Here is a 23,942-nt window from a genome sequence, read left to right as displayed (position 1 = left end):
CGTAGAGCTATTGCAAAAAAAATCTAAGAAAGGTGTTTTCAAATGTCACGCAAAACTTTAGCAAGTTTTCGGAAGTGTCATATTGCCGTTATCGGCTAAGCCTTCGAATAACCCGATATGACTGTTTTACACCGAGCTTGTTTACTGGAAACGGTGGTGATGTTCAGTTCAATGTGTGGCGAAACTTTAACTGTCCTTGCCAGATTGGAAGGCTTCCAAATAATTACTGAACTCTCATTTTCATTTTAGCTTTTTTCCATAAAGTGAGGTTAGTAGTAGGTTTCTACGGTGCCCTAGCTGAACTACAAAATTCGCATGGCTTATATTTGGTTAAAAGTAGAAAGTGCTTATAATAATGTGTAAACAAAGTTTTAGGTTTGTGGACAAATTACAGATATTAGCAATAAATTGCGCATGCAGTCTATCCAGAGCGGTTTAACTATTTTATGAAGAACGCAGAATTTTCCATGCTGCCCTGCGAGACCTGTGCACTGCAACGTAATCACATCTAGTGAAAACAGGGATAATAATGCGGCCATTACTCTCGCAATGTAAAATGCGGGTATACGAATTAATGCTTTTGTAAAATTTCTTCATCAAAAGCCCGAATGGGCATGCTGGAAAGTTTCCAACGTACCGGTCATATAGGGCCAATGTATTAAGGTGTGTGATTTAATTACAGGGCACTGAAATTTTTATTGCAACTGGTCGAAAGAAACGGCTTCGCTGGAAATTGGGTTGTGATTCCGCAGGGTCACACAAGTCTGCAGGTTGTTTTTTATTTCAGCAGCAGTTATATGCACACACCAGGCGTGTCTCCACAGTCGCCGTCGCCGTGATGTTCTGTGTAAAGAGTGAGAGAAAGAGGAAAGGGGAAAAGCAGGGGGGTTAAGCAGATGGGAAGATTTGGTTTGCTACCCTACGCTGGGGAGAGAGGGGAGAGGGAGGTACAGCGATAACAAAGTAGAGATATATAAAGAAAGGAGCAAAGACATACAATCATAGTCGGTCGCTGTAAAGTCCAAGTACGATAACATCGCCGCCACCCGCCGTGTGCTGTATGTACGAGTAAAAGCTGGCGAGGGTGAGACGAGAACGATGGTGGCTTGATAAGGCGGTGTATCTTCGGGCTCTCGAGGGAGGAAGGCGGGGGCGGGGTGCGGGCCGCCCTCTCACGCGTGCAAGTGGGAGAGATGTGGGCGCTATAGGAAGGTAGGGGGGGGGGCGTGGTACATTTAGTGCGCATCTTGCTCTTGTACTGCAGTTGCGGTGACCGCGCGCGTCTTGGAGGCTATCTCCGCTGTGTTCGAAGGCTAGCCGACCTGACATAGCTGATGGCTTCGTGTACGCTGCGCTCTGGCTGGCCCAGTTCGTGCTCAAACGAGAGGCAGCACGTAGGCAGTGGCGTAGCAACAGGGGCGGCCGGTGGGGCCCTGGGCCCCGGGTGCTAGGGGCCAGTGGGGGAGGGGGGGCGTCATATACGCCTGAAGACACCCCTCTTTCCGCCGGCTTGACTGGGCGCAAATTGCAAAGAATGCTCCGGTATCCAGTAGCCCGAGCTCATGTACCCGATGCGTTGCGCGGCAGAATTGTCGGCTGCAGCTCTATCAACACCCAACGAAATAATTGCACGAATGTGCGGGCTAAAGAAATTTAATTCGCGAAATGGTCGCTAAGCTACTCGCCTTAGCGAAACGTTTCATGTGGGGTGTGCTCGTGCTGTGCGTTCATACTGGGAGCAAGGGTCGCAAAACATACAGTGAGGCGCTGTAAGGCGTTGGGGATCTTGGGTCCCTCTTCCGTTCAGAACGCGCAGCGAAGACGAACAAAGACAGCAGCGAGAGGGCGTTCAACCAGCGCTCTTGGCGCTCGCGTTTACGGCGAAGCGTTCGTTGAGAGCGACGTTGCATAAGTGGGGCCGTCAATAGTCGCGAATGGGATTCTCTGGATCGTCTTCAGACTCGGTTCGGCCGAAGAGTTTGGCGGCCTATGACTCTACAGGCTGTAGTCGCGGGCCCGCCGCGATGCCCGGCTCGCTTTTACTTCCCGTCTCCCACTCGCTCCGAGAAGCCGCTGCTAAACCTGCTGTTATGTTTCACGGTTTCCTTCTTACCCTCGAAAGTTTCAGAAAAGTGTTGTTGTTGTGTGACTTCATGTCACAAGTACAGTGTCTGTATCAGCTGCACAGAATTTTATATAAAGAAAGGTGAATTTTGTAAGGATATTTTCCTATCGAAATTCTATGAAGTTATGTCTTTTTGTGATTACTAGCAACTCGGTAGCGCGAAAAATATGGCAGATAAGTAATAACCATATCCTTAATAATCCCGTAATTAGTACTTATAGAGGAAGCACTTCAATTTGAGAATCGAGGACTCAAATTCATAGTATTAACTTAACAAGAACTTCTTAAACAAAATCTGTTTGGGTGCTACAACCTACAGTACTTTGGCACTGCGGGCGGCGCCCAGTATATGGCAGCAGCGAAAGAAATATGAAATAGTGGACCAGTGACGTTGATCCCTTAATCCTCTCCATTGCGAGTGGAGACCAACAATAGCGCAAGCTTTCGCTAGCACGGGCTTCATCGCGGCCTTTTCTTTCTTTTTTACGGTCACGCCAAGAATCGACGCGAAGCGTGCTCTATTCTGTTCCCAATTTTGCCGTGGTGCTACAGCTCGGATAATCACGTTTGTCCGTATAGCAGCAAATGACAACAAGGCTTTATTGATCAGAATGAAGAGAACTCGTAATTGTCATAGCATTGGCGCCCGCGCAGCGGGGAGGCAGCAAGCGTTTTCTAATAGGGTGGGGAGATCAGCGTCACTGACAATTAAATTTTCGTTTTCATTCAGGGCTGCCCACAGACAAAATACTGCGTGCCATAGATACCTACGACGATTTCTGTGAAGTTGTTGTTGGGCAAGATACGAATGTCGGGCTTCAATTTTGCAAATGCAATATTGCCACTAAAATTGGTAATTAAAGCTTTACTACAAAGATATATTTTGTTACTTCTGACGTGAGCCATATTTTCTACGATGCCTCATTTGTATTGGCTGCCAAGCCTCACAGTCTGACAGAAGATGTGCACATGGGCTTATCACACGTTATCAGTGCAGCACGCTGTGTTGTTTGGCGCAGGAAAAACAGCGTTTATATTTGCTGCATTCGCGACTTTGGGAAAGAAAGCGAAGCAGAGGGGCACCCGGCGAACGTGCGCGGTATACAAGGCGGCTGTGAGACCCTGAAATTGTAGATACCCTCGCCTTCCTCGACTACATCAGGGGGGGGGGGGCGGGTGATAGAAGACCTATGGGCCCCGGGTGCCAGACGACCTAGCTACGCCACTGCACGTAGGGGAATTTCGCCCGTCGCTGCTGCCCCTGCTGCCATATATATATATATATCTGCAAGATGTCCCACATAACTTTAGCCAGACTTTAAAAATATGCAAATGCCACGTAGCTGGTCGGAACAAAGGTAATGTTTGCCATCGTTTGGAGATACTCAAACTATTCTTTCCATTCCTCCAAATTACATAATCAGTCTTAATTAATCAACTTCTTAAATATTAGAATTCGATTAAAGGTGTCAATGTGAAAATTGTAGAGTGACATGAAAAACTCCTCATACAGCTTTCTGTTCCTCAATACGTGCTACGTAAAAGTGTCTTTTCCGAGCGAGAAAGAAGCCCACGAATACACGTATAGTGTTTCGAGGGGCCAGTCGCGCGGCAATTGAACTCCACATCACATTTAGTTAGATGCATCAACGGCTCAGCGATGCGTGAAAAGGCCTGGAACAAGGGCTTGTAGATTGCACACATGCCAAGGAATCTACGCACTGCCTTCTTGTTGATGGGCTGCTGCTACTTCGACATGGAAGCTGTCTTCTGCGGGTCAGGGCGGACTCCAAATTCGCTGATGACGTGGCCCCGGAACAGAAGCTCGTTGTAAGCGAAGCGGCACTTTTCCGGAAACGATAAACATGACAGGAGACGTTTCAAATTACTTTTGACGAACAGTCGGCGCCAAAAGTAAGAACTAAGGAATGTTAGAAAACATACAATTTCTGAGCACATTGTGTTCGTAACCAGTAATATCCTACAACAATTTTGTTCGCTTTTACTGGATGGATGGATGGAATAAGTTTACTGAAAGGTCCAGCGTGCTACGGGAAGCAAGACCCCGTAGAGCGGGCAACTTCCACGTAGGACCGGGAGTTGTAACTTTCTGGCCGCATCGTGGGCTCGCTGGACGGCCCAGAGCTGCTCCGCCAGGTCCGTGCTGCGTAATGCTTCTTGTAGCCTGACGGAGTCTTGATTCTTGTTTGCGTGGGTCCGACCACACGGCCAGAGCAAGTGATATACGTCTAGTGTGCTATGGCAATTTTGGTGCATAACAAAACGTTTTTGTGCATAACAAGACGTTCTGGTGCATAACAAGACGTATGCGGATGTTTCATGACATACATGACATGCACATCATGATATTCATGCCATGACCTATCATCTATGTTCGTCAGACACTCTTGTCATACTATGCAAATTTTAATGCATACCAAGTAAGTGAACCGACCACGTGAGCACGAAGACGTAGGCGGCTAATTGCCAATATGCTAATATGTCAATTGTGGTGCATCGCAAATTAAGTAAAATACTGTGAGAGCACCAAGACGTAGGTAGATGGATAGATAGATAGATAGATAGATAGATAGATAGATAGATAGATAGATAGATAGATAGATAGATAGATAGATAGATAGATAGATAAATAGATAGATAGATAGATAGATAGATGCTGTCAAAGTGCATATGATCGCCAAGAAATGCTTCGCATTCAATAACATGTGAAATGCAATGGGGCCGCGCTAACTCTACCTACCTGTCTAGTGCAGCGCTGATTACATTATGTCCAAAATGAATACAACAAGTGGTCACAGTTTTTTTCTGGTCTACGACACCATCTGGCTTTTCTTTATTCCCGCGCACAGCCCGAAGTCCAACCGGGATACAGCGCGACTGCATTCTTGTCGCAATGCCGCTGCGCTCCAATCATGAGACGTTACGACCCTGGGGGTCGAGCATGGCTGGTGGCACCACTTGTGTTCATCGGAGAAGCCATCGAAACCTAAGCGACTCACTTGAGCTCTCTGCGCAACGATGGAGGTCAGGTAGACGTCTTCAAAAGGGAAGAAGCACTCGTCGTGTGTGAGCTCCTCAAGTGCGGCAATGCTGTCACCAGATATTAGGTACCCGGACCCCGAGAGATATGGGGGATAGGTATCTGGCGCGTATTCTTTCCGAGATACATACCACTTGGAGGATACATTGCGATGTGGTGTAGAATTGCGATGCAGATAGCCCCACATTGTGCGTTTGACTCCCTCCAAACCGTTGACGACGATGGCGAGGTCCCATACGCTGACCAGCATGTCGTCGTCGGTCTTGAGCATGAAATGAACGCCCGAGCACTTTACCCGAGCCCAGCGGATCAGCATCACAGTCTTGTAGGTGAGGTTCCTATAGGTGTCGAGAAAGTCTCCCTGAACGATATCACCGTAAAGGTCCTGTTCTGCGAATACCTTGCGCTGTACTTCCTGGTCCAGTGTCTTTCCCAGCAGGAAGACGACAACGAAGTCCATTTTGAGGGCCGTGCCGCCCCAAGTATCCCGGATCGCTGCCCGAGCCTCGAAGTGGTCCGTGCTTGAAGCGACACCGATAAACACCGAAGTTTGATTAGCAGCCCGTTCACAAAATTTTGCCGTCTGTGTTACGTACTTGAAGGTAGGCATCCTCTTTCCAGGACCGCAATGCGTCGACGAAGGAGATCGTTTAATCTGGTCACGGGCATACTTGTAGTGTATGGTGACAAAACCAACGGAGAGCGCTGAGAGTATCGAAAACGTACGAGCTAGATTGAGACCTTTCATGGTGAGGTTGGGAATTTTGATCGCCAAAGGAAAAGTCAGTTTCACATACCGTTTTTGTTGCACTTGTGGTGTCGCTAACATGTGGCGGCAGCGTTCGTATTTCTTATTGCTTGTTTTTTATCGTTTTTTTTTCATTTGTTTATTGCTTAAGCGTCGGTTGATGGAAAATCTGCGTCATTCTTCTCGTTCTTCCTTGTGCTAGCAAGTGGTTTGAACTAGCCTTATTGTGTTTCTGACTCAGAAGAAATAATTTAAATATTCTTGGCCGCGTACACTACGACATTTGATGGGCTCGCTTCAGCAAGAGCCCTGCACGAGCAACAGCTTTTTGTTCACGCACAAAGGCAAGATGCCTGTCTAGAATAGGCGACGGGCTTTCACGCGACGGCGCGGGCGACATCTAGCGATAACACGTGGTTTAAGGTCGGCTGGATGTGAGTTTGAGTTGTTAGTTCTCCGAAATGCCTTGTCTCGCCCTGCCGGTAACCGCGTGCTTTCTCAGCCGATGTCACGTCATATACACCGTATGTTGTGTCGTGCGCGTAGGTAAAAGTGGAAAGAACATGAATGGGCCCGCGCTATGGATGTGTCGCGCGTTGCTTTTACATATAATTATCCTCAGGGTGAGTTGCTCAGAATTCTGTATATACAGCTGTCTCAGCGAACACTTTCACAAATTTTTAAGCGTTGCTTGTGGCAGATACCACAATTCTAGTTCATGAGCTGATCTACTCGAAGAGGCGGAATGTACTTGCACAAAAAATTGAAATGCATAATCGTCTAAGGAAAAATTCACTAATAAAGTTTTTAACAAGTTACTTTATGGCCCATATTGCAATTTACAAATTCTAGCCGTGGAGTTCACAAGGCGGATCCATTTGGAACGAATTCTCGGGATGAGATCAGTTTCGAGATATTAATTCCCGAACTTTGCGGAGAAATGCATTGGCGTTCCAGTTACTTTTGGGCTTCAGTGCATGGAACGATGCTTTGTTAAGAGCGCTCGAACGGGCCTGCACGCAACCAGTTTCCCGCGCGCACGTCACTGAAAGGGCCGCTCTCATTGGTCTCAGCCGTTCGCGGCTCGCGTCTTTCATCTGCCTCTCCGCGTTCGCTCTTTCATCTTTCATTACGGGGCCGCCGCCGACGCTCGCTGCAGGAACGGCCCATCAATAGCTGCGCTTTAAAACAAAACAGCGAGGCATCGACGCGTGCGCAGCCCTGTTTCTGTACAGGCTAGTCATATGCGGCTTGCTTGTTTCGCAGGCGCGAGTGCTCAAGTGCGGCTGATTCACGTGTACGCAAGACACAGGGCCCGGAAACCGTTAAGCTACGTCTTGTTATTCAGGTCTCGTTAAACCTGCCCTAACGGAACAATCGCTGCGCAAGTTACGAAGTCGACACGCGCACCCGATGGCGTTCAGCTCACCTTTTATTTGTATCCAAAATGCACGAAACCGCCGTGCCCTCCGCGAGCTTTCCTTCCGGATAGCGAATCTAGTAGACAAAGAATGCCGTACGGCCGTAAACTGCTATTCTATCCCGAGCCCGCAGCGAAGGCAAAATCCACGTTATCGCGTAGTTTACGGCAGCAAAACGAGTACCCGCATGAGTGAACATGCTGGGTTCCAAGTCATTTTTGCATGTGAAGCGAATATCGAATGGCGTTGTTTCAGGCACCGTGGAAAACATGTACGGCGTATACGCACTACTCGTACACAAGCTTCGCTTGTGTCTCCATGTACGTCGCAGGGCTGTTGCATGAGCCGCGTCCTTTTTCGCTGGATGTTAGTGTAGACAACGATGGTCAGTGCCGCAGAACTTGTGTCCCGTCGTTCTTTATTGCGTCCGTGTCCTCTATGCGCAAGGCTATACATACTTATAGCATACATCATCATCATCATCATCATCATCATCATCATCATCATCATCGTCGTCGTCATCACCAGCCTATTTTATGTCCACTGCAGGACGAAGGCCTCTCCCTCCGATCTCCAATTACCCTTGTCCAGCGGCAATCGATTGCAACTTACGCCTGCAAATTTCTTAATTTCACCACCCCGCCTGGAGACTACGTGTAGGGGAGACGACGACGAAGTTCGAAGGAGGCTTGTGGGCTTTTATGGGTCCGTCTTTTTCGAAACTTCCGAGTCTTTTTTGGTCACCTAGTGGTGTAAATTTGATATCATCGGATCCGTGAAGAAGAGAAGATTCAGCGGATACCTGATTTTGAGGTGGGCCACCCCTTTTTTGGACTTCATTGGAACTTTTGTGCTCACGCCACGCTGGCCGCGAGCTAGCGTCTGGTAGACCTAGCGCGGCATGGCAGCAATGCACGTTGAAGGGGAAGTGCTCCCGGCGGAGGACTTTACTGAAGACCTGGGATGGCGGACTCCAACCGAAAATCTAGAACTACGACGAGGCATGGATTAGGTGATGGCGGTTCGCCAAGTGAGATGCCTGAACGACGGGGCGCAGGTGAACGGCGCGGAGGCTCGGCGATCAAGAATCGCATTGTGAAGGCGTCGCGCATGCCACCGATGCCACAAGAACACATCAAAATAGTCATTCGCCCACGGGGTGGACTGAATTTGGAGAAAGTTAGCTCTACAGCGGTGGGCAAGGCAATCGTAGAGGCGGCAGGCCTCGGTATTGAACAGATTCGGGAAGATGTTATTTGCCCGAACTTTATGCAAAATATCTTGGTGGCTAGTACGCCAGAAAGGAGCAACGCTGAACGATATGTGAGACTCAGGTCAATCAGAGTGGCAGACAAGGATTTTGAAGTCAGTGCGTACGAGACGGCCCCACACACTACGTGTAAGGGGGTCATTCGCAATGTAGACATTATGGATGGCCCCGCGACACTTGAGCGGAACATTGTTAACGATCGCAATCCGCTGGCTATGGAGGCCAAACGCATCAAAAACACAGGATCAGTCATCATTGTTTTCGATGGGTTAAAGGTGCCCAATTTCGTCAGATATGGGCCAACTCTGGTACGGTGCTTCCTGTATCGAAAGCAGTTGGATGTATGTTATGTGTGTGGCAAGCTTGGACATCGGGCGGACGTCTGCCCAGCCCCCGATTGTTTTGAATGCCGAGGATGCGGGGCTCGGAACCCTGAAGAGGATCACAACTGTGTGCCTTGTTGCAAGCTTTGTGGCGGACGACACCTGACCGCGGATAAACAATGCAGACAACGATACCAGCTGCCCTACGTCGTGCGTGTTCGACGACAGGAGAGAGCCAGGGCGGAGCTAACGGCGGAACAAGAGGCAGCCGAGATGGTGCAGCTGGTGAGCGCCCGCCAACGCTCTAAGGGACGCTCGCGCTCTAGGAGCCGCTCCAGGTCGAGGCAGCGGCCATCTTCTGGGACTCGTACGACCAGGAGCCGATCCGTTTCTATGGAGGCGCGGGTGCGCTTTCCTGCAGCTGGTGGCGGCGGCGGCGCAGCTAGGAGCCAGACCACCTGGGCTGACAAGGTCAAGGGTGGCATCAGCGCCGGCCGAGCGCCCCAGCAGCGCCAGGAGCATGTGGATGGTAATAAGGATAGGGATAGGATTGCGCAATTGGAGAGAGAGAATCGTAGTTTAAAAGCAGCCATTGACGGGCTTATCAAAGAGATAGCTGAACTTAGGAACGGCTTACCTTCCGGTAACAACGATAGCTTAAGACAGACTGGGAAACATGATAACTCGGTTGAGGTACCAAGGTCTGTGGAGGTCGCAGATCAGAACATGGCGGACGATGAGACGCCTGCTCCGAAAAAGAGGGCCTTATCCTCGACCGTACGGATTCAGGGTAAAGTCGGTTCCGAGCTTAAAGCAATGATGGCGACATTGCAAGAAAGTGTAAATCAGATCATTAGTAGACTGGAGCGGATAGAAGGACGGGAAGATATCACGGATCAGAGATTAGGCAAAATTGAAATATATCTAAACGAGACAGTGGTCCCTGTTATGGAGCGGGAGTGCACTCGGCCGCTAGCCCAGCAGGGTAAGTCGCCGAGTGGACTTGAGCTCAAAACTACTTCACCAAATTTCCGTGGTCAAGATGGCTCTATTAAATAGTTCATTTAGTATTTGGCAGTGGAATTGTAGGGGTTCAATCATAAGAAGGCGTCTCTGCAGCAGTTTGTTAGAACGCATGGTGTCAAGCCTCAAGTTATCATGTTACAGGAAACACTGACGTCTAACGTGACCTTAACGAATTTCAAAGCGGAAGTTAAGGATAATGAACAGGGCAGAGGACTCGCTACTCTCATTAATAGGAGGTTGGCGTATATTAGACATGATCTTCACATGGCAGATTGCAAGATTGAATATATTATGGTGGAAGTAATCTTATGTCGGCAAAGGTCATGTGTTTAATTACAGGGCACTGAAATTTTTATTGCAACTGCTCGAAAGAAACAGCTTCGCTGGAAATTGTGCTGTGATTTTGCAGGGTCACACAAGTCTACAGGTTTTCTTTTATTTCAACAGCAGTTATATGGACACACCAGGCGTGTTTCCACAGTCGCCGTCGCCGTGATGTTCTGTGTAAAGAGAGAAAGACAGAGGAAAGGGGAAAGGCAGGGGGTTTTTTACCAGATGGGAAGATCCGGTTTGCTACCCTACGCTGGGGAGAGAGGGGAGAGGGAGGTAAAGTGATAACAAAGTAGAGATAAAGAAAGAAAGGAGCATAGACAGACAATCACAGTCGGTCACTGTAAAGTCCAAGTGCGATAATATCGCCGCCGCTCGCCGTAGGTGCGAGCGAAAGCTTGCGAGGGTGAGCCGAAAACGACGGTGGCTTGGTGAGGCGGTGTATCTTCGGGCTCTCGTGGGAGGAAGGCGGGGAGGGTGCGGGCCGCATCCTCACGCGTGCAAGTCGGAGAGATGGGGGCGCTATTAGCGGCGAGAATTTGGAGTGGCGCCCTCTCGCAAGTGACGTCACGGCCAGGACAGTGCTCGCTGCGCCTCGCTCGGCTGCCGCGCGCGCTCGTTCCCTTGGTGTCTGCTTGGGGTATGGGTGGCTCGAGCCGTACTTATGGAAGGGTATGTCGGCTTCTTTATGCTGCCATGCCTGAACCACAGTTTCTTCTTCAAAAGCGCGTGAGTCGAGAAAATTTGGGACTTGGATATCGCAAGCCGTGTAGTGTTGAAGGGGTCTACTGGTTTTACAATGCTTATATGCGCCGTGTCTGTCCATAAATTTTCCGTAAAAAGAATGTCTGCAAATTGAACACGCGAAGTTGTGTATGATGCTTGGCTAAACACTTAACATTACCTTAGTATTTAGCTATGAGAGACATTGCATTTTACATGGAAGAAACATCTTGTTAATTGGCGTCAACATATGTTATCCGTGTTAGAAAGACACTGCCCAGCTACGCTGTCATCATGATTCTTATTACTCTGGTGAGTTGTTCCAGTCAAATATGGCCATTTATTAATGCGTAAAAGAAAACGTTAGGCGCGCATTTATTATGAAAAAATTTGATGCTACTTTCACCCCTCTCTGAAAAGGCCTCCAAAATACGAATTGCTCATGGCTGATAACACGATGGCGCGTCATGTAGAGTATTTACATAGTTAATTCAGAAATACCATAGTAGCAATCAGCTGAGAGAAAACTTTCGTGGTTAAGATCGAGAGCCAATCAATTGCAAGCGATGAAATGTTTCATGGTTGCCCTGAATAGCTTTTATCGACAATATAGAGCACCCCTCACGCAGCGGTAGCAACCAGCTGTCGTTGTGGCGAAGCAAACACTGTTCGCGGAACCCATCAGTTCACTACAACTTCGAATTGAAACCACGAAGAAGTTTTTACAGTGTCAAATGGAACGCCTAAAGCATTCTCGAGGTACTACAGCGCAGCTTAGTTAGTTAGAAAATGAAAATTCAAGCACCTTTTGCCTCAACATGTCTCGATCCAGCGTCGTTTTATTTTACAAACGGAGAACTATTCGCTTCGTCGGTACATAAAGGAGAAACTCGAAAATCTTCATAAAGAAAACACCACAAACCTTACATATTTCCCTTGATTTTTTGACCTCCCACAGGGGGAATTACGATATCTTCAATACGTCCCATACTAGTTATGATTGACGCTTCGACTTTCAGGCTGCAGCCGTACGGTCCAAAAGGCGTATTTCACTAAAAAAATTTGGGCCGAGCAGCCTGTGTCAGTTCACCAAACAGATTCGTCATGTATATTCCTCAAACAACAACCACCAGTAAATTCCTCATGTGAGTGGAACGTCTAGCACGGAAAAGGGAATATATATTGGTACACTCCCTTTCGTATTCTGCAAATAGCTGTAAGCCTTCATTACCTTTACTTAAATTATCGCCACTTAATATAAACGCGTGATGAATCGCCTAATTTAAAGAAGCAGTCAAAGAAGCAAGTGGTGCTTGTAGAATTTAAACTGTAGTGTTAATTAAGTCCTCGTGTTACTGCCGAGCGTTTTTGTGAAGAAATGCGAAAATTCGATATTACACCATGAACTACTCGTCCTGAGCAAACATGTTTTAGCGTATGAAAATCAGGGTAACTGTTGTGGAAATCATATATTGCCAGCGTTTGTGACATACTCGTTGCACCGCGGCAGGTATGATGTCATAACTAGATTTTTATATGCTGTGTTTTTGCGGTTGTCGATCCGCGCATGAAAAACCCGCAATGGCTGGTCTGCGCTCTTTTGGCTGACACTGTAGCGTTGCCTTTGAGAGCTACAGTGTCGTCTAAGAAATAAGCCCTTTGAATAAATTTTCGCGAATAAAAACGTCGTAAAAATATATTTCAGACGACCGCCATAAGTATACAACCAGAGAGAACGAGGGCGAAAAAACGAAAATACTGCACAATGCGCCCGGACAGCGCCCGAACTCTAGCAGAGTTCGGTCGCTGTCCCCTTAAACTTCGTAAAGTAGCGACACTCTCCTCCTCCGCCTTCATTCCTCCTCGTTTCTCCTCTTTTACGCTCCCTCCTCGACCGTGGCGCCGCCTACACTGCTCGAGCGTAGCAACGGCGCCAACATGCGCTCCTCGCCACTCCGTACACGCTTCTCGAGTAAAAATGGCGCTGATGCACGGCGCGAGGGCCCACGTGATGCTATTAGGCCAATAGCGACTCGGCGTCGACCTCGCCCAGAGCGTGCGAGGAGGAGGCGGCATTCTTCAAAGCGTGGCACTACTTTACGAAGTTTAAGGGACTTTACGCGAGTGGCGCTCGCTGCGCCCCTGTAGTTCGTTCTCGGGGCTAACAAGAAGCGGGGGGGGGGGGCACGGGGCATTTAGTGTGCATCACCTCTTCTACTGCAGCTGCGTTGACGGCGCCCGTCTTGGAGGGTATCTCCGTTGTGTTTGAAGGCTAGCCGAACTGACGTAGTTGATGGCTTCGTGTGCGCTGCGTTCTCGCGCGCACAGGTCTGTGAGTGGTGGCGCTGGCTAACACTCCCAGGGTTCTACTAGGACACATAAATACCCAAGAAAGTGGATGGGAAAACGACGCCGCGGTAGCTGAACTGGTAGAGCATCGCACGCGAAATGCGAAGGTTGTGGGTTCGGTTCCCACCTGCGGCAAGTTGTTTTTTCATCCACTTTATTACCATTAATTTATCGTTTATTTATTTCATTTATTGGGCACAAGTAATTTCCCCTATGTTGTCCTTGGTGTCAGTGTTTGTTGGCTTCTTATGATATGACTAATAAAAATCGAGCCCCTCGGTTAACCCCCTTTCTTCTCGTATATACATACACACACATATATATATATATATATATATATATATATATATATATATATATATATATATATATATATATATATATATATGCAGGATGTCCCACATAACTTTAGCCAGACTATTAGAAATATGCAAATACCAAGTAGCAGGATGGAACAAAGGTAATGTTTGCCGTCTCTTGGCGATAGTCAAACTATTCTTTCGATTCGTTTTAATTACAAAATTAGTCTTAATTAATCAACTTCCCAAATATTAGAATTCGATTAAAGGTGCCAATGAGAAAATTGTAGAGTGACATGAAAAACCCCCGATACAGATTTCTGTTCCTCAACACGTGCTACGTAACACTGTCTTTTCCGAGCGAGAAAGAAGCCCACCAATACACGTAAAGTGTTTCGAGCGGCCAGTAGCGCGGCAATTGAACTCCACATCCACATTTGGTTAGATGCATGAACGGCTCAGTGATGCGTGAAAAGGCCTTGAAGAAGCGCCTGCAGAAGGCACACATGCCAAGGAATCTACGCACTGCCTTCTTGTCAATAGGCTGGTGTTACTTCGACATGGCAGCTGTCTTCTGCGGGTGAGGGCGGACTCCAAATTCGCTGATGACGTGGCCCCGGAACAGAAGCTCGTCGTCAGCGAAGGGGCACTTTTCCGGAAACGAGAAATATGACACGAGAGGTTAATGTACTTTTGACGAACAGTCGCCGTCAAAAGAACTAAAGAATGTTAGAAATCATAAAATTTCTGAGCACATTGTGACCGTAGCCAGTAAAATCCTACAACAATGTTGTTCGCTTTTACTGGATGGATGGATGGAATAACTTTACTAAAAGGTCCTGCGAGCTAAGGGGTGCAAGGCCCCATAGAGCGGGCTACTCCCACGTTGGGACCGGGAGTTATAGCTCCCTGGCCGCATCGTGGGCTCGCTGGATGGCCCAGAGCTGCTCCGCCAGGTCCGTGCTACGTAATGCTTCTTGTAGCCTGGCGGAGTCTTGATTCTTGTTTCGGCCAGAGCAAGTGATATACGTCTAGTGCGCTATGGCAATTTTCGCATTATGATGTTGTGTATAGGTCAGGCATGTAGTGATATAGTCTGTTCTGCGTGGGGTACGTGTTTGTTTGAAGCATTCAGAACGTGAGGGCTTGAGGCCTGGTGAGGTTATTGTGAGGTGTGCTGCATATTCTGCGGTCCAGATAAAAGTGCTTTGTGATGTCGTTATATGTGGAGGGAGGGTCCCGATTCCCGCTGAGATGATCACGACCAGAATAGGTGGTGTCGTGGAGGGTTAGGTCTCGCGCGCTCCTGTTAGCCACCTCATTGAGATTGGGAGGGGCGTCCTCGATCTCTCCGAGGTGTGCCGGGAACCAGCAGATGGTGTGATGCTGCAGCGGTGCAAATCTATTGATAATTTGTAGTTCTTGGCTTGCAACGGCTCCTTTCTGAAAGGCTTTGAGGGCCGAGCGTGAATCGCTGCAGACGTGGGTGGTGGTGGGGTCTGAGAGCGCGAGTGCGACCTGTTCTGCTGTCTCGGGCTTGTGGGTCTTGACTGTGAGAGTGTTTGTGACTTGACCTTGCTTATTGACCGTGGTGGCAACGGTCTTCCTGAACGGGTACTGTGCCGCGTCGACGCAGGCCACGATTTTCTTATCACGTAGATCGCGCAGGATGAACGATCCGCGTGCCAGCCTTCTGGGTTGATGGTGCGTGGGGTTCATGTTCCGCGGGAGTGGGCAAGCCGTGTAGAAGTTGCGTGTGTCCGTCGGAACGCTCAGGTATATATTCTCGATTGCTGTAGTGCCATAGCCTAGTTTGGCTAGGATTTTTCTATCCTGTTTAGTTCCAGAGAGTCTTGTCAATTGAGCCCGTTCTTGAGCTTCGGTGATTTCTTCAATCCCACTGTGTACCCCAGTTACAGCAGCAGCTCTGTCTCGGTGATCTTGGGGATTCCCAGCGCTAGTTTGACCAGCTTCCTCAGTTGCACGTTGAGTTTGTCCTTCTACGCTACCTTCCATTTGTGCATGGTCGCCTCCTACGTGAAGTTGCATAGCGCGAAGGCGTGTGTTAGCTTGAGGAGATTTTCTTCCGTAAGGCCGTACTGTACTGGCTTGTACAGATTGGAAATCCGAACACCGGACAGTGTGCCAAGGCTGCGGAAATATTCAGGTTTTTTCTCAGGTCCCACTGTCTGTAAACTTATGGCGCCCACTGCACATTGGTAAAAAAAGCCGGCAGATCCCACGCCCTGGAGGAATGCGAAGCAATGTGCGGCAGCCTACCAAGTTAACGAAACGACTCTCAGAGCACCAAGGCGTAGGCGGCTGTTTCATGACCTACATGACAAGCATGTCAATACATTCATGTTATGACCTATCATTCATGTTCGTCTTACACTGTTGTCATTTGGTACATACCTTGTTAACGAAACGACCATGAGAACACTAACACGTAGGCTACTGTTTCATGACCTACATGACACATACTTCATGACCTGTCATTTATATTCGTCATTTACTCTTGTCATACTGTGCCGATTTTTCTACGTACCAAAACGTAGGTGGCTGTTTCATGAGCTACATGACACGCATGTCATGATATTAGTGTCATGGCCTATCATGTGTGTTCGAAATACACTCTTGCTGCTATGCCAAATTTGGTGCATAGCAAGACGTATGCGGATGTTTCATGACATACATGACACGCATATCATGATATTCATGTCATGACCTATCATTTATGTTCGTCATACACTCTTGTCATACTATGCAAGTTTTGGTGCATACCAAGTTAGCGAAACGACCACGAGAACAGGAAGAGGTAGGTGGATAGATAGATAGATAGATAGATAGATAGATAGATAGATAGATAGATAGATAGATAGATAGATAGATAGATAGATAGATAGATAGATAGATAGATAGATAGATAGATAGATAGATAGATAGATAGATAGATAGATGCTCTCAAAGTGGCAGATGTTCGCCAAGGAATGCTTCGCATTTAATATAAGAAATCCAGTGGGGCCGCGCTAACTGCCTACCTGTCTAGGGCAACGCTGATTACATTATGTCCAAAATGAATACAAGTGGTCACAGTTTTTTTATGGTCTACGACACCATCTGGCTTTTCTTTATTCCCGCGCACAGCCCGAAGTCCAACCGGGATACAGCGCGACTCCATTCTTGTCGCAATGCCGCCGCGCTCCAATGATGAGACGTTACGACCCTGGGTGTCGAGCACGGCCTATGGAACCAGCTGTGTTCTTGGGAGAAGCCATCGACACCTAAACGACTCACTTGAGCTCTCTCCGCAACGATGGCGGTCAGGTAGACGTCTTCAAAAGGGAAGAAGCACTCGTCGTGTGTGAGCTCCTCTAGTGCGGCAACGCTGTCACCTGATATTAGGTATCCGGTCCCCGAGAGGTATGAGGGGTAGGTATCTGGCGCGTATTCTTTCCTAGACACATACCACTTGGAGGATAAGTTGCGAATTGGTGCAGTATTGCGATGCATATAGCCCCACATTGTGCGTTTTACTCCCTCCAAACCGTTGACGACGACGGCGAGGTCCCATACGCTGACTAGCATGTCGTCGTCGGTCTTCAGCACAAAATTAACGCCCGAGCACTTTTCCCGAGCCCAGCGGATCAGCATCACAGTCTTGTAGGTGAGGTTCCTGTAGGTGTCGAGAAAGTCTCCCTGAAGGATATCACCGTATAGGCCGTGTTCTGCGAATACCTTGCGCTGTACTTCCTGGTCCAGTGTCTTTCCCAGCAGGAAGACGACAACGAAGTCCATTTTGAGGGCCGTGCCGCCCCAAGTATCCCGGATCGCTGCCCGAGCCTCGAAGTGGTCCGTGGTTGAAGTGACACCGATAAGCACCGAAGGTCGCTTAGCAGCCCGTTCACAAAACGGTGGCGTCGGTGTCAGGTAGTTGATGGCAGGCATCGTATTTCCAGGACCGCAATGCGTCGACGAGGGAGAGCGTTTAGTCTGATAACGGGCATGCTTGAAGACGTGTATGGTGACAAAAGCAGCGGAGAGCGCTGAGAGTATCGAAAGCGTACGAGCTTCCCGGATTCCTTTCATACTAATGTTAGGAACTAAGATTGCCAAAGGAAAAGGCCCGAGTTTGATATGACGTTTCATGTGTAAATTGCGACATCGCTAACATGTGGCGGCAGCGTTCGTCTTGTTCATTGCTTAAGCAGCGTTGGTTAAAGGAAGCATGTGGTTTAAACTAGCCTTACTGTTGCGTTACTGTCTTCGCAGAAATAATGTAAATATTCTTGCCGGCACACTTAACGTCACATCTTGTGTGCTTGCTTTAACAAGGAACCTGCTCGAAATACAGCTTTTGTTCATGCAGAAAGGGCAAGATATCTGTGTAGAATAGGCGACGTTCTTTCTCAATACGGTGCGGGCGACATCAGGACATATTATATAGAATAATAGCGGCTGGATGTGATATCTCGCCCTGCCAGTAGCCGCGTGCTTTCGCAGCTGACGTAGGCGTCAGATCTACCGTACGCTGTGTCGCGCGCGTAAGTAAAAGTAGAGAGTACATGAATGGGCGCGCGCTATGAGTGGTTCGTGCGCGGCTTTTATATATGATTATCCTCAGTTGCTCAAAATTCTGTACATACAGGGTATTTCAGCGAACACTTTCAAAAATTTTTAAACTTTGCTTGTGGCAGATAGCACAGTTCTAGTTCATGAGCTGGTCTACTCGAAGAGGTGGACAGTAGTTGCACAAAAAATTGAAATTCATATTCGAATAAGAAAAAAATTCACTAATAAAGTTTTTAACTAATTACTTTATGGCCCATATTGCAATTTACAAATGCTAGCCGTGGAGTTCACAAGGCGGATCCAGTTGGAACGAATTCTCAGGATGACACCAGTTTCGAGATACTAATTCCCGAACTTTGTGGACAAATGCATTGGCGTTCCAGTTACTTTTGTGCTTCAATGCATGAAACGACGTTTGTTTAGGAGCGTTCGGACGGGTCGTGATGAAGCCAGTTAACCGCGCGCACGTTCCTGAAGGGGCCGCTCTCATTGGTCGCCGCCGTTCGCGGCTCGCGTCTTTCATCTGCCGCTCCGCGTTCGCTCTTTCATCTTTCGCTTTTGTGCTCGTTCACTTGGTTACGGGGCCGCCGCCGACGCACGCTGCTGAAACGGGCCATCAAGAGCTGCGCTCGAAAACAAAACAGCGAGGCACCGACGCGTGCGCAGCCCTGTTTCCGTGCACGCTAGTCATATGCGGCTTGCTTGTTTCGCGGCCATGAGTGGTCAAGTGCGGCTGATTCACGTGCACGAAAGGCACAGGCCACGAAAACTGTTAAGCTACGTGTTGTTAATCAAGTCTCCTTAGACTTGCCGTAACGGAACAATCGCTGCGCAAGTTACGAAGTCGACACGGGCACCCGATGGCTTTGAGCTCACCTTTCTTTTGTATCCAAAATACACGAAATCGCGCGGACCTCCGAGAGCTTTCCTTCCGGAAAGCGAATCGAGTAGACAATAAATGCCGTACGGCCGTGAACGGCTCGGCTATCCCAAGCCCGCAGCGTAGGAAGGCAGAGTGCGCGTTACCGCGTAGTTTACGGCAGTGAAACGAGTACCCGGTTGGGCACCAAGTCGTATTTGCATGTGAAGCCAATACCGTGGTGTTCTTTCAGGCGCCGTGGAAAACTAGTGCGGCTTATACGCACTACTCGAACACAAGCTCCCCTCGTATCTCAGTGTACGTCGCAGGGCTGTTGCATGAGTCGCGTCCTTTCTCGCTGGATGTTGGTGTAGACAACGAGGGTCAGTGCCGCAGGACTTGTGTCCCGTCGTTCTTTATTGCGTCCGTGTGCTCTATGCGCAAGGCTGTACATACTTATAGCATACAGCATCATCATCATCATCATCATCATCATCATCATCATCATCATCATCGTCGTCGTCGTCGTCGTCGTCGTCGTCGTCGTCGTCGTCGTCGTCGTTGTCGTCGTAGTCGTCATCGTCATCATCATTAGCCTATTTTCTGTCCACTGCAGGACGAAGGCCTCTCCCTGCGATCTCCAATTACCCCTGTCCTTCAGCAATCGATTCCAACTTACGCCTGCGAATTCCTTAATTTCACTACCCCGCCAAGTCTTCTGCCATCCTCAACTGCGCTTCCATTCTCTTGGCACCGATTCTGTAAACCTAATGGTCCACCGTTTATAAAACCTACGCATTACATCACCTGGCCATCTCTATTTCATTCTTTTAATGTCAATTACAATATCGGCCATCCCCGTTTGCTCTCTGATCCACACCGCTCTCTTCCTGTCTTTTAACGTTACGCCTAACATTCTTCGTTCCATGTGAATGAGTTTCTGCATCATATGTCAGCACTGGTAGAAGGCATTGATTTTACACCTTTCTTTTGAATGATAATTGTAAGCTTCCAGTCAAGATTTGACAATGTCTGCCGAGTGCGCTCCAACCCATTTTTATTCTTCTGTAAATTTACTTCGCATGATCCGGGTCCCCTGTGAGTAATTGACCTAGGTAAACGTACCCCTTCACAGACTCTAGATGCTGACTGGCGATCCTGAACTCTTGTTCGCTTACCAGGCTATTGATCATTAATTATTTTTGTTTTCCGATAATGATGAATAACCTGGCATACCGATATCATGGCATACCAACAGGCCCAAATATCTTATGGACGAATGAATTTTGTACATCCCGCTGCTCAGAAGATGCAGAAAACAAACAGCTCAGCAGATGCGTGAGGAGCATGTCTAAAACACCAGAACAGGCGATCACGCAACGCAAGTTCAGCCAGTTCGTCCCTTCTCCCGCAGTATCCGCCAGAAGGCAGCAACCCGGTGTCGAGAGTGGTGCTGCGGCTGACACTCGCACTAGTAGGCTTTGCAAAAGTATGGTCTATATATATACAGTGATTTATTATCCGCACTTTCCTGCCCTCTCTTTACCGCTCATGAACGTCGCTTGTCTAGGTAACCAGGCACTAGAAATAATTCGCAAAATGTCTATTTCTCCTTATTGAAAAGCATTCCTTTATAAGCTTCCCATGTGAAACTTTGCGGTTTGCGTAATAACACTGTTTATTACGTGCAAGGCCGCCATCCTGTTTTGGTATATCCTTCGAATAACTCTAAACAAGGACTTAAGCATGAATCCCTGCATTGTGCGATACCAGTGGCCAGCTCCTTGTGATGAAGTACCGTTTGATTTTTTTTAAGGTAATGTACATTTTCTGGAAAATGGGTGTGTCGCACCGTAACACTGAACGGACTATTTCTTTAAGAGTGCTTTTTGCTCGAATGATTATCCATCTAAAGGATGTTAACGGTGAATCCGTCTAAAATATTTTGAGGATGAATGTGGCACTTCTCCAGGACTGGTACTCCAACCTGGCGAGGGGCTTTTTCTTGCCAGCCTTCTAGTAGAACATCTCGTTTTAGGGAACTCAGAGCTAATCTAAACAGCGTGTTTTATGGCGGTCCTTGAGTATGTGCTTTGAGCCTGTGACAGTGAACGTCACTGTCACAGTTTGGATATGTGGATCATTTGCATCATGTTTACATATGTGTTTGCAGAGTTTGCATATATGTCATAAGTTTGCCTATGTGGTTATTACACCATCGCGTCATTGTGTCTGTAATTCTGAGGGTCGATAGTCTTCTTATAAGGGAACATATTACATGGTCATGACAACTTGCGCACGTTAGTAACTAAGATGAAAGGGAGGAAAAGTTGCTCGATAGTTCAATGGTTAGCGCGCTCGACTCCCAAATGCACAGTGCTTCATGGCATTGGTTTTACATCCTAGCAGAGGCGGTTGTGGAGAAGATTTATTTTTCTTCATGCCGTGGGGGCAGCGGGCAAGCTTGGAATAGCCAGGTGGCCTGATTAAGAAATCATCGCCATGTGTCCTCTGTGATGACGATGGTTGTCGGCACCGTAAAAGAATGGACGAACTGGATGGGCGGACACAAGGCAAAGCAATTTTCTAGTACTTAATTGCTGTTACATTAAAATACCGGACCGACTTCAGCCGCGAGATTAGAATCGTCGAGCGTGCTCGCCACTGCCGCTTCGATTTGAGTGCCACTTCGCTTTTTGTGCGGAGGTTTGTCCAATTAAGAGTTACAGTTTAAACTTAGTTTTCGCGGTGTTTCCAGTTCTTTACCGTGCCAACAAAGTGACAGTACTATTGAGAGTAAACACAACTTCGAAGCTGTTAGTTTTCAATACGCAGGTGTATTCTCCGCGCCAAGCCAGTTATTGCGGCGTAGCTCGTCTCGCCATATGGACACTCCAGATGAATTTCCGCCGTAGGCGTCACTGTGATGTTCCGCATAAAGGCCAACAGCGATAAAATTGCAGCCTCGCGCCGCATGCCGTAGGTGCGAGCGAAAGCGAAAGTGTTAGCGTCAAGTTTCCCTCTGGGGGCATCGCCGGCGTCGGACCTTTGTGTCCGCTATCGTTGTTCGCTGGTTCAAGCGACGTGAAACGAGCGTCGCGCTGGTTTTGCTGTTTCAGCTTTACTCGCCATCTTACAATACTAAGCAACAGGAAAACGGCAAAGCACGTCTCGGGCCGCTAAGGTCGCTCCAGCTCGACGCGCGTCGGCGTCTCGTGCTGCAACGATTCCCGCCGAGTGGACGAGAATTGTGGCAGTTCCCGTCAGAGTGGCCCACATGAAGAAGCTGACCTCGGCTCATTCCGAGAATCGACAACGAAGCCGATAACCAAGCCAAAACGTCTCACAGAAAGGCACTTAACACGCGTTGACGTCTTGTCGTGCGATGATTGGAGCAGTGCTTCACATTACCTAGATTGCAAGTAAAGTTACATCTGCGAAATATTTTACCACTGGTGACCAAACCTAGACGAGTGCGCTTGTTTGTACTGACTTGTTGATAGAAATGCGACCGCCACTTATGTCAAGCGACATATTCAGAATGCATCACAGTACGGTATAAATCCACCAGAGCAGAGCTTCGGACCTTGGTTATAATTGGCATGTGAAAGTTATCTTGTTATTGAGATTTACACTGTAAAATCGGGAATGCTGCCGGTCGCTGGAAGGATGTCACAAGTACTCGTCTGATTCGCCGTAATATGTATTAGAGTACTCGTCTGGAAGTGTATCAGTAAAGGTGTCGTTACAACAGTCAGGCCATATGGATCTTCTTCCCGTGTAACGGATATCCATGTCCGGCGCTGAGGGATACCTGAATGGAGCGAAAATAAGGTCTGGCAGAAACTATCGACGATGATAGGAAAAAAAAAAACACTCTGAACTCCTGCAAACAAATTTTCTGATCCAATATTGCGAACTTTGCTTTTGTACTTCTCCGTTTTTTGTCGTTTCGCTACTTTTCTTCCACCAATCCGCCAATCGCCTCTTAGCGCGTCGAATCTGCACAGTGCCCTCTGGGGATCCCTGGGCGTCGCCAAATTAGCCTCTTGACAGCTGTAATTATCCGTGTCCCGTCGGAAGCATTGCAGACACTGCAGCCCTTCCCTTTCTACTAACGTGCGAGTCCAGAGGGGACATAGAGCATCAGATAGGACGGAGAAGAAGAGGCAGTTCCAATGCACGAGAGGGAGGGTGGGGGGAGATGACATGAGAAGGCAAAGTCGTTGCGGGGAAACTGGATAAGCTCAAGTTCATGGTACCTACGGTACAGTACGTCGCTGCTATTTCTGAAATGTAAGCTCCATGGAAATATGTCAAGCGGACAAACTAAGCAGGGCGTGTAGAAGCAGAATCCCATTAATAAAAGCGCGCCGCAGAGTCCAGGCGACACTACGGAAGCGGTCTACCGAAAAATCAACACTTCTATACCCGCCGTGGTTGCCTTGCGGCTATGGCAATCGCTAGAGGTCGTGGATTTGATCCCAACCGCGGCGGCCATGTTTTTGCAGGGGCGAAATAAAAAACGCACGTGCGCATAGAGTTTGGGACACCTTAAAGAACATCACGGTGTCAAAATTAATCCGGAGTCCGCCACTAGGACGTGCCTCATAATCCGATTGTGGTCTCAGCACGTACAGCCCCAAATCCAATTCGAGTTTAATACTTTTGCCACGGTAGAATGTGTCCTGTGAGGCGATGACAATGCTCAACCCTTTCACAAGTTATAAAATGTGGCGCACAACAACGCCTTAAGCAAACGCCTCCCCCTCTGTGTTCTGTGTACTACGCAGACGAACAGCAGTGGTGCACGGAAGGTAACGTTTAACATCGACT

At 48.2% G+C, this 23,942-nt stretch overlaps 1 protein-coding gene and 2 long non-coding RNA genes across 4 annotated transcripts in view; 1 reads left to right on the top strand and 2 right to left on the bottom strand.

The window, feature by feature from the left end:
- The window catches only part of LOC142559601 (uncharacterized), a 227,424-nt gene that overhangs the window by 193,254 nt on the left and 10,228 nt on the right, over nucleotides 1-23,942 (top strand). The window lies entirely within an intron of this gene.
- Nucleotides 687-23,942, bottom strand: part of LOC142559600 (uncharacterized) — a 52,546-nt gene continuing 29,290 nt past the window's right edge. The window contains exons 2-3 of one of the 2 annotated variants that reach the window (XR_012823169.1): nucleotides 14,202-14,324; nucleotides 687-843 (exon numbers count right to left, since the gene is read on the bottom strand). This is a non-coding gene — a long non-coding RNA (uncharacterized LOC142559600). The remainder of the gene's footprint in view (nucleotides 844-14,201; nucleotides 14,325-23,942) is intronic. The other variant, XR_012823168.1, reaches the window with a different exon arrangement.
- LOC142559829 (beta-1,3-galactosyltransferase 5-like) lies at nucleotides 1,292-5,698 on the bottom strand. Its single transcript, XM_075671506.1, has 2 exons — nucleotides 5,146-5,698; nucleotides 1,292-1,447 (listed from the first exon to the last, which is right to left on the bottom strand). Exons 1-2 carry the CDS (start codon nucleotides 5,644-5,646, stop codon nucleotides 1,292-1,294), a joined length of 657 nt encoding a protein of 218 aa, XP_075527621.1. The 5' UTR covers nucleotides 5,647-5,698.

The sequence above is a fragment of the Dermacentor variabilis genome, chromosome 10 (genome assembly GCF_050947875.1).
Source record: "Dermacentor variabilis isolate Ectoservices chromosome 10, ASM5094787v1, whole genome shotgun sequence".
Taxonomy (NCBI): Eukaryota; Metazoa; Arthropoda; class Arachnida; order Ixodida; family Ixodidae; genus Dermacentor; species Dermacentor variabilis.
Note: the sequence above shows the minus strand (reverse complement) of the source record. Positions and strands in the feature narration are given on the sequence as shown.

Coding starts and splice junctions, on each gene's coding strand:
- LOC142559829 (XM_075671506.1), bottom strand. CDS start 5,646: ATGGACTTCGTTGTCGTCTTCCTGCTGGGAAAGACACTGGACCAGGAA. Junction 1,448..5,145: donor TCGTTGCGCAGAGAGCTCAA/GTGAGTCGCTTA, acceptor ACTGGCCCCTAG/CACCCGGGGCCCAGGGCCCC.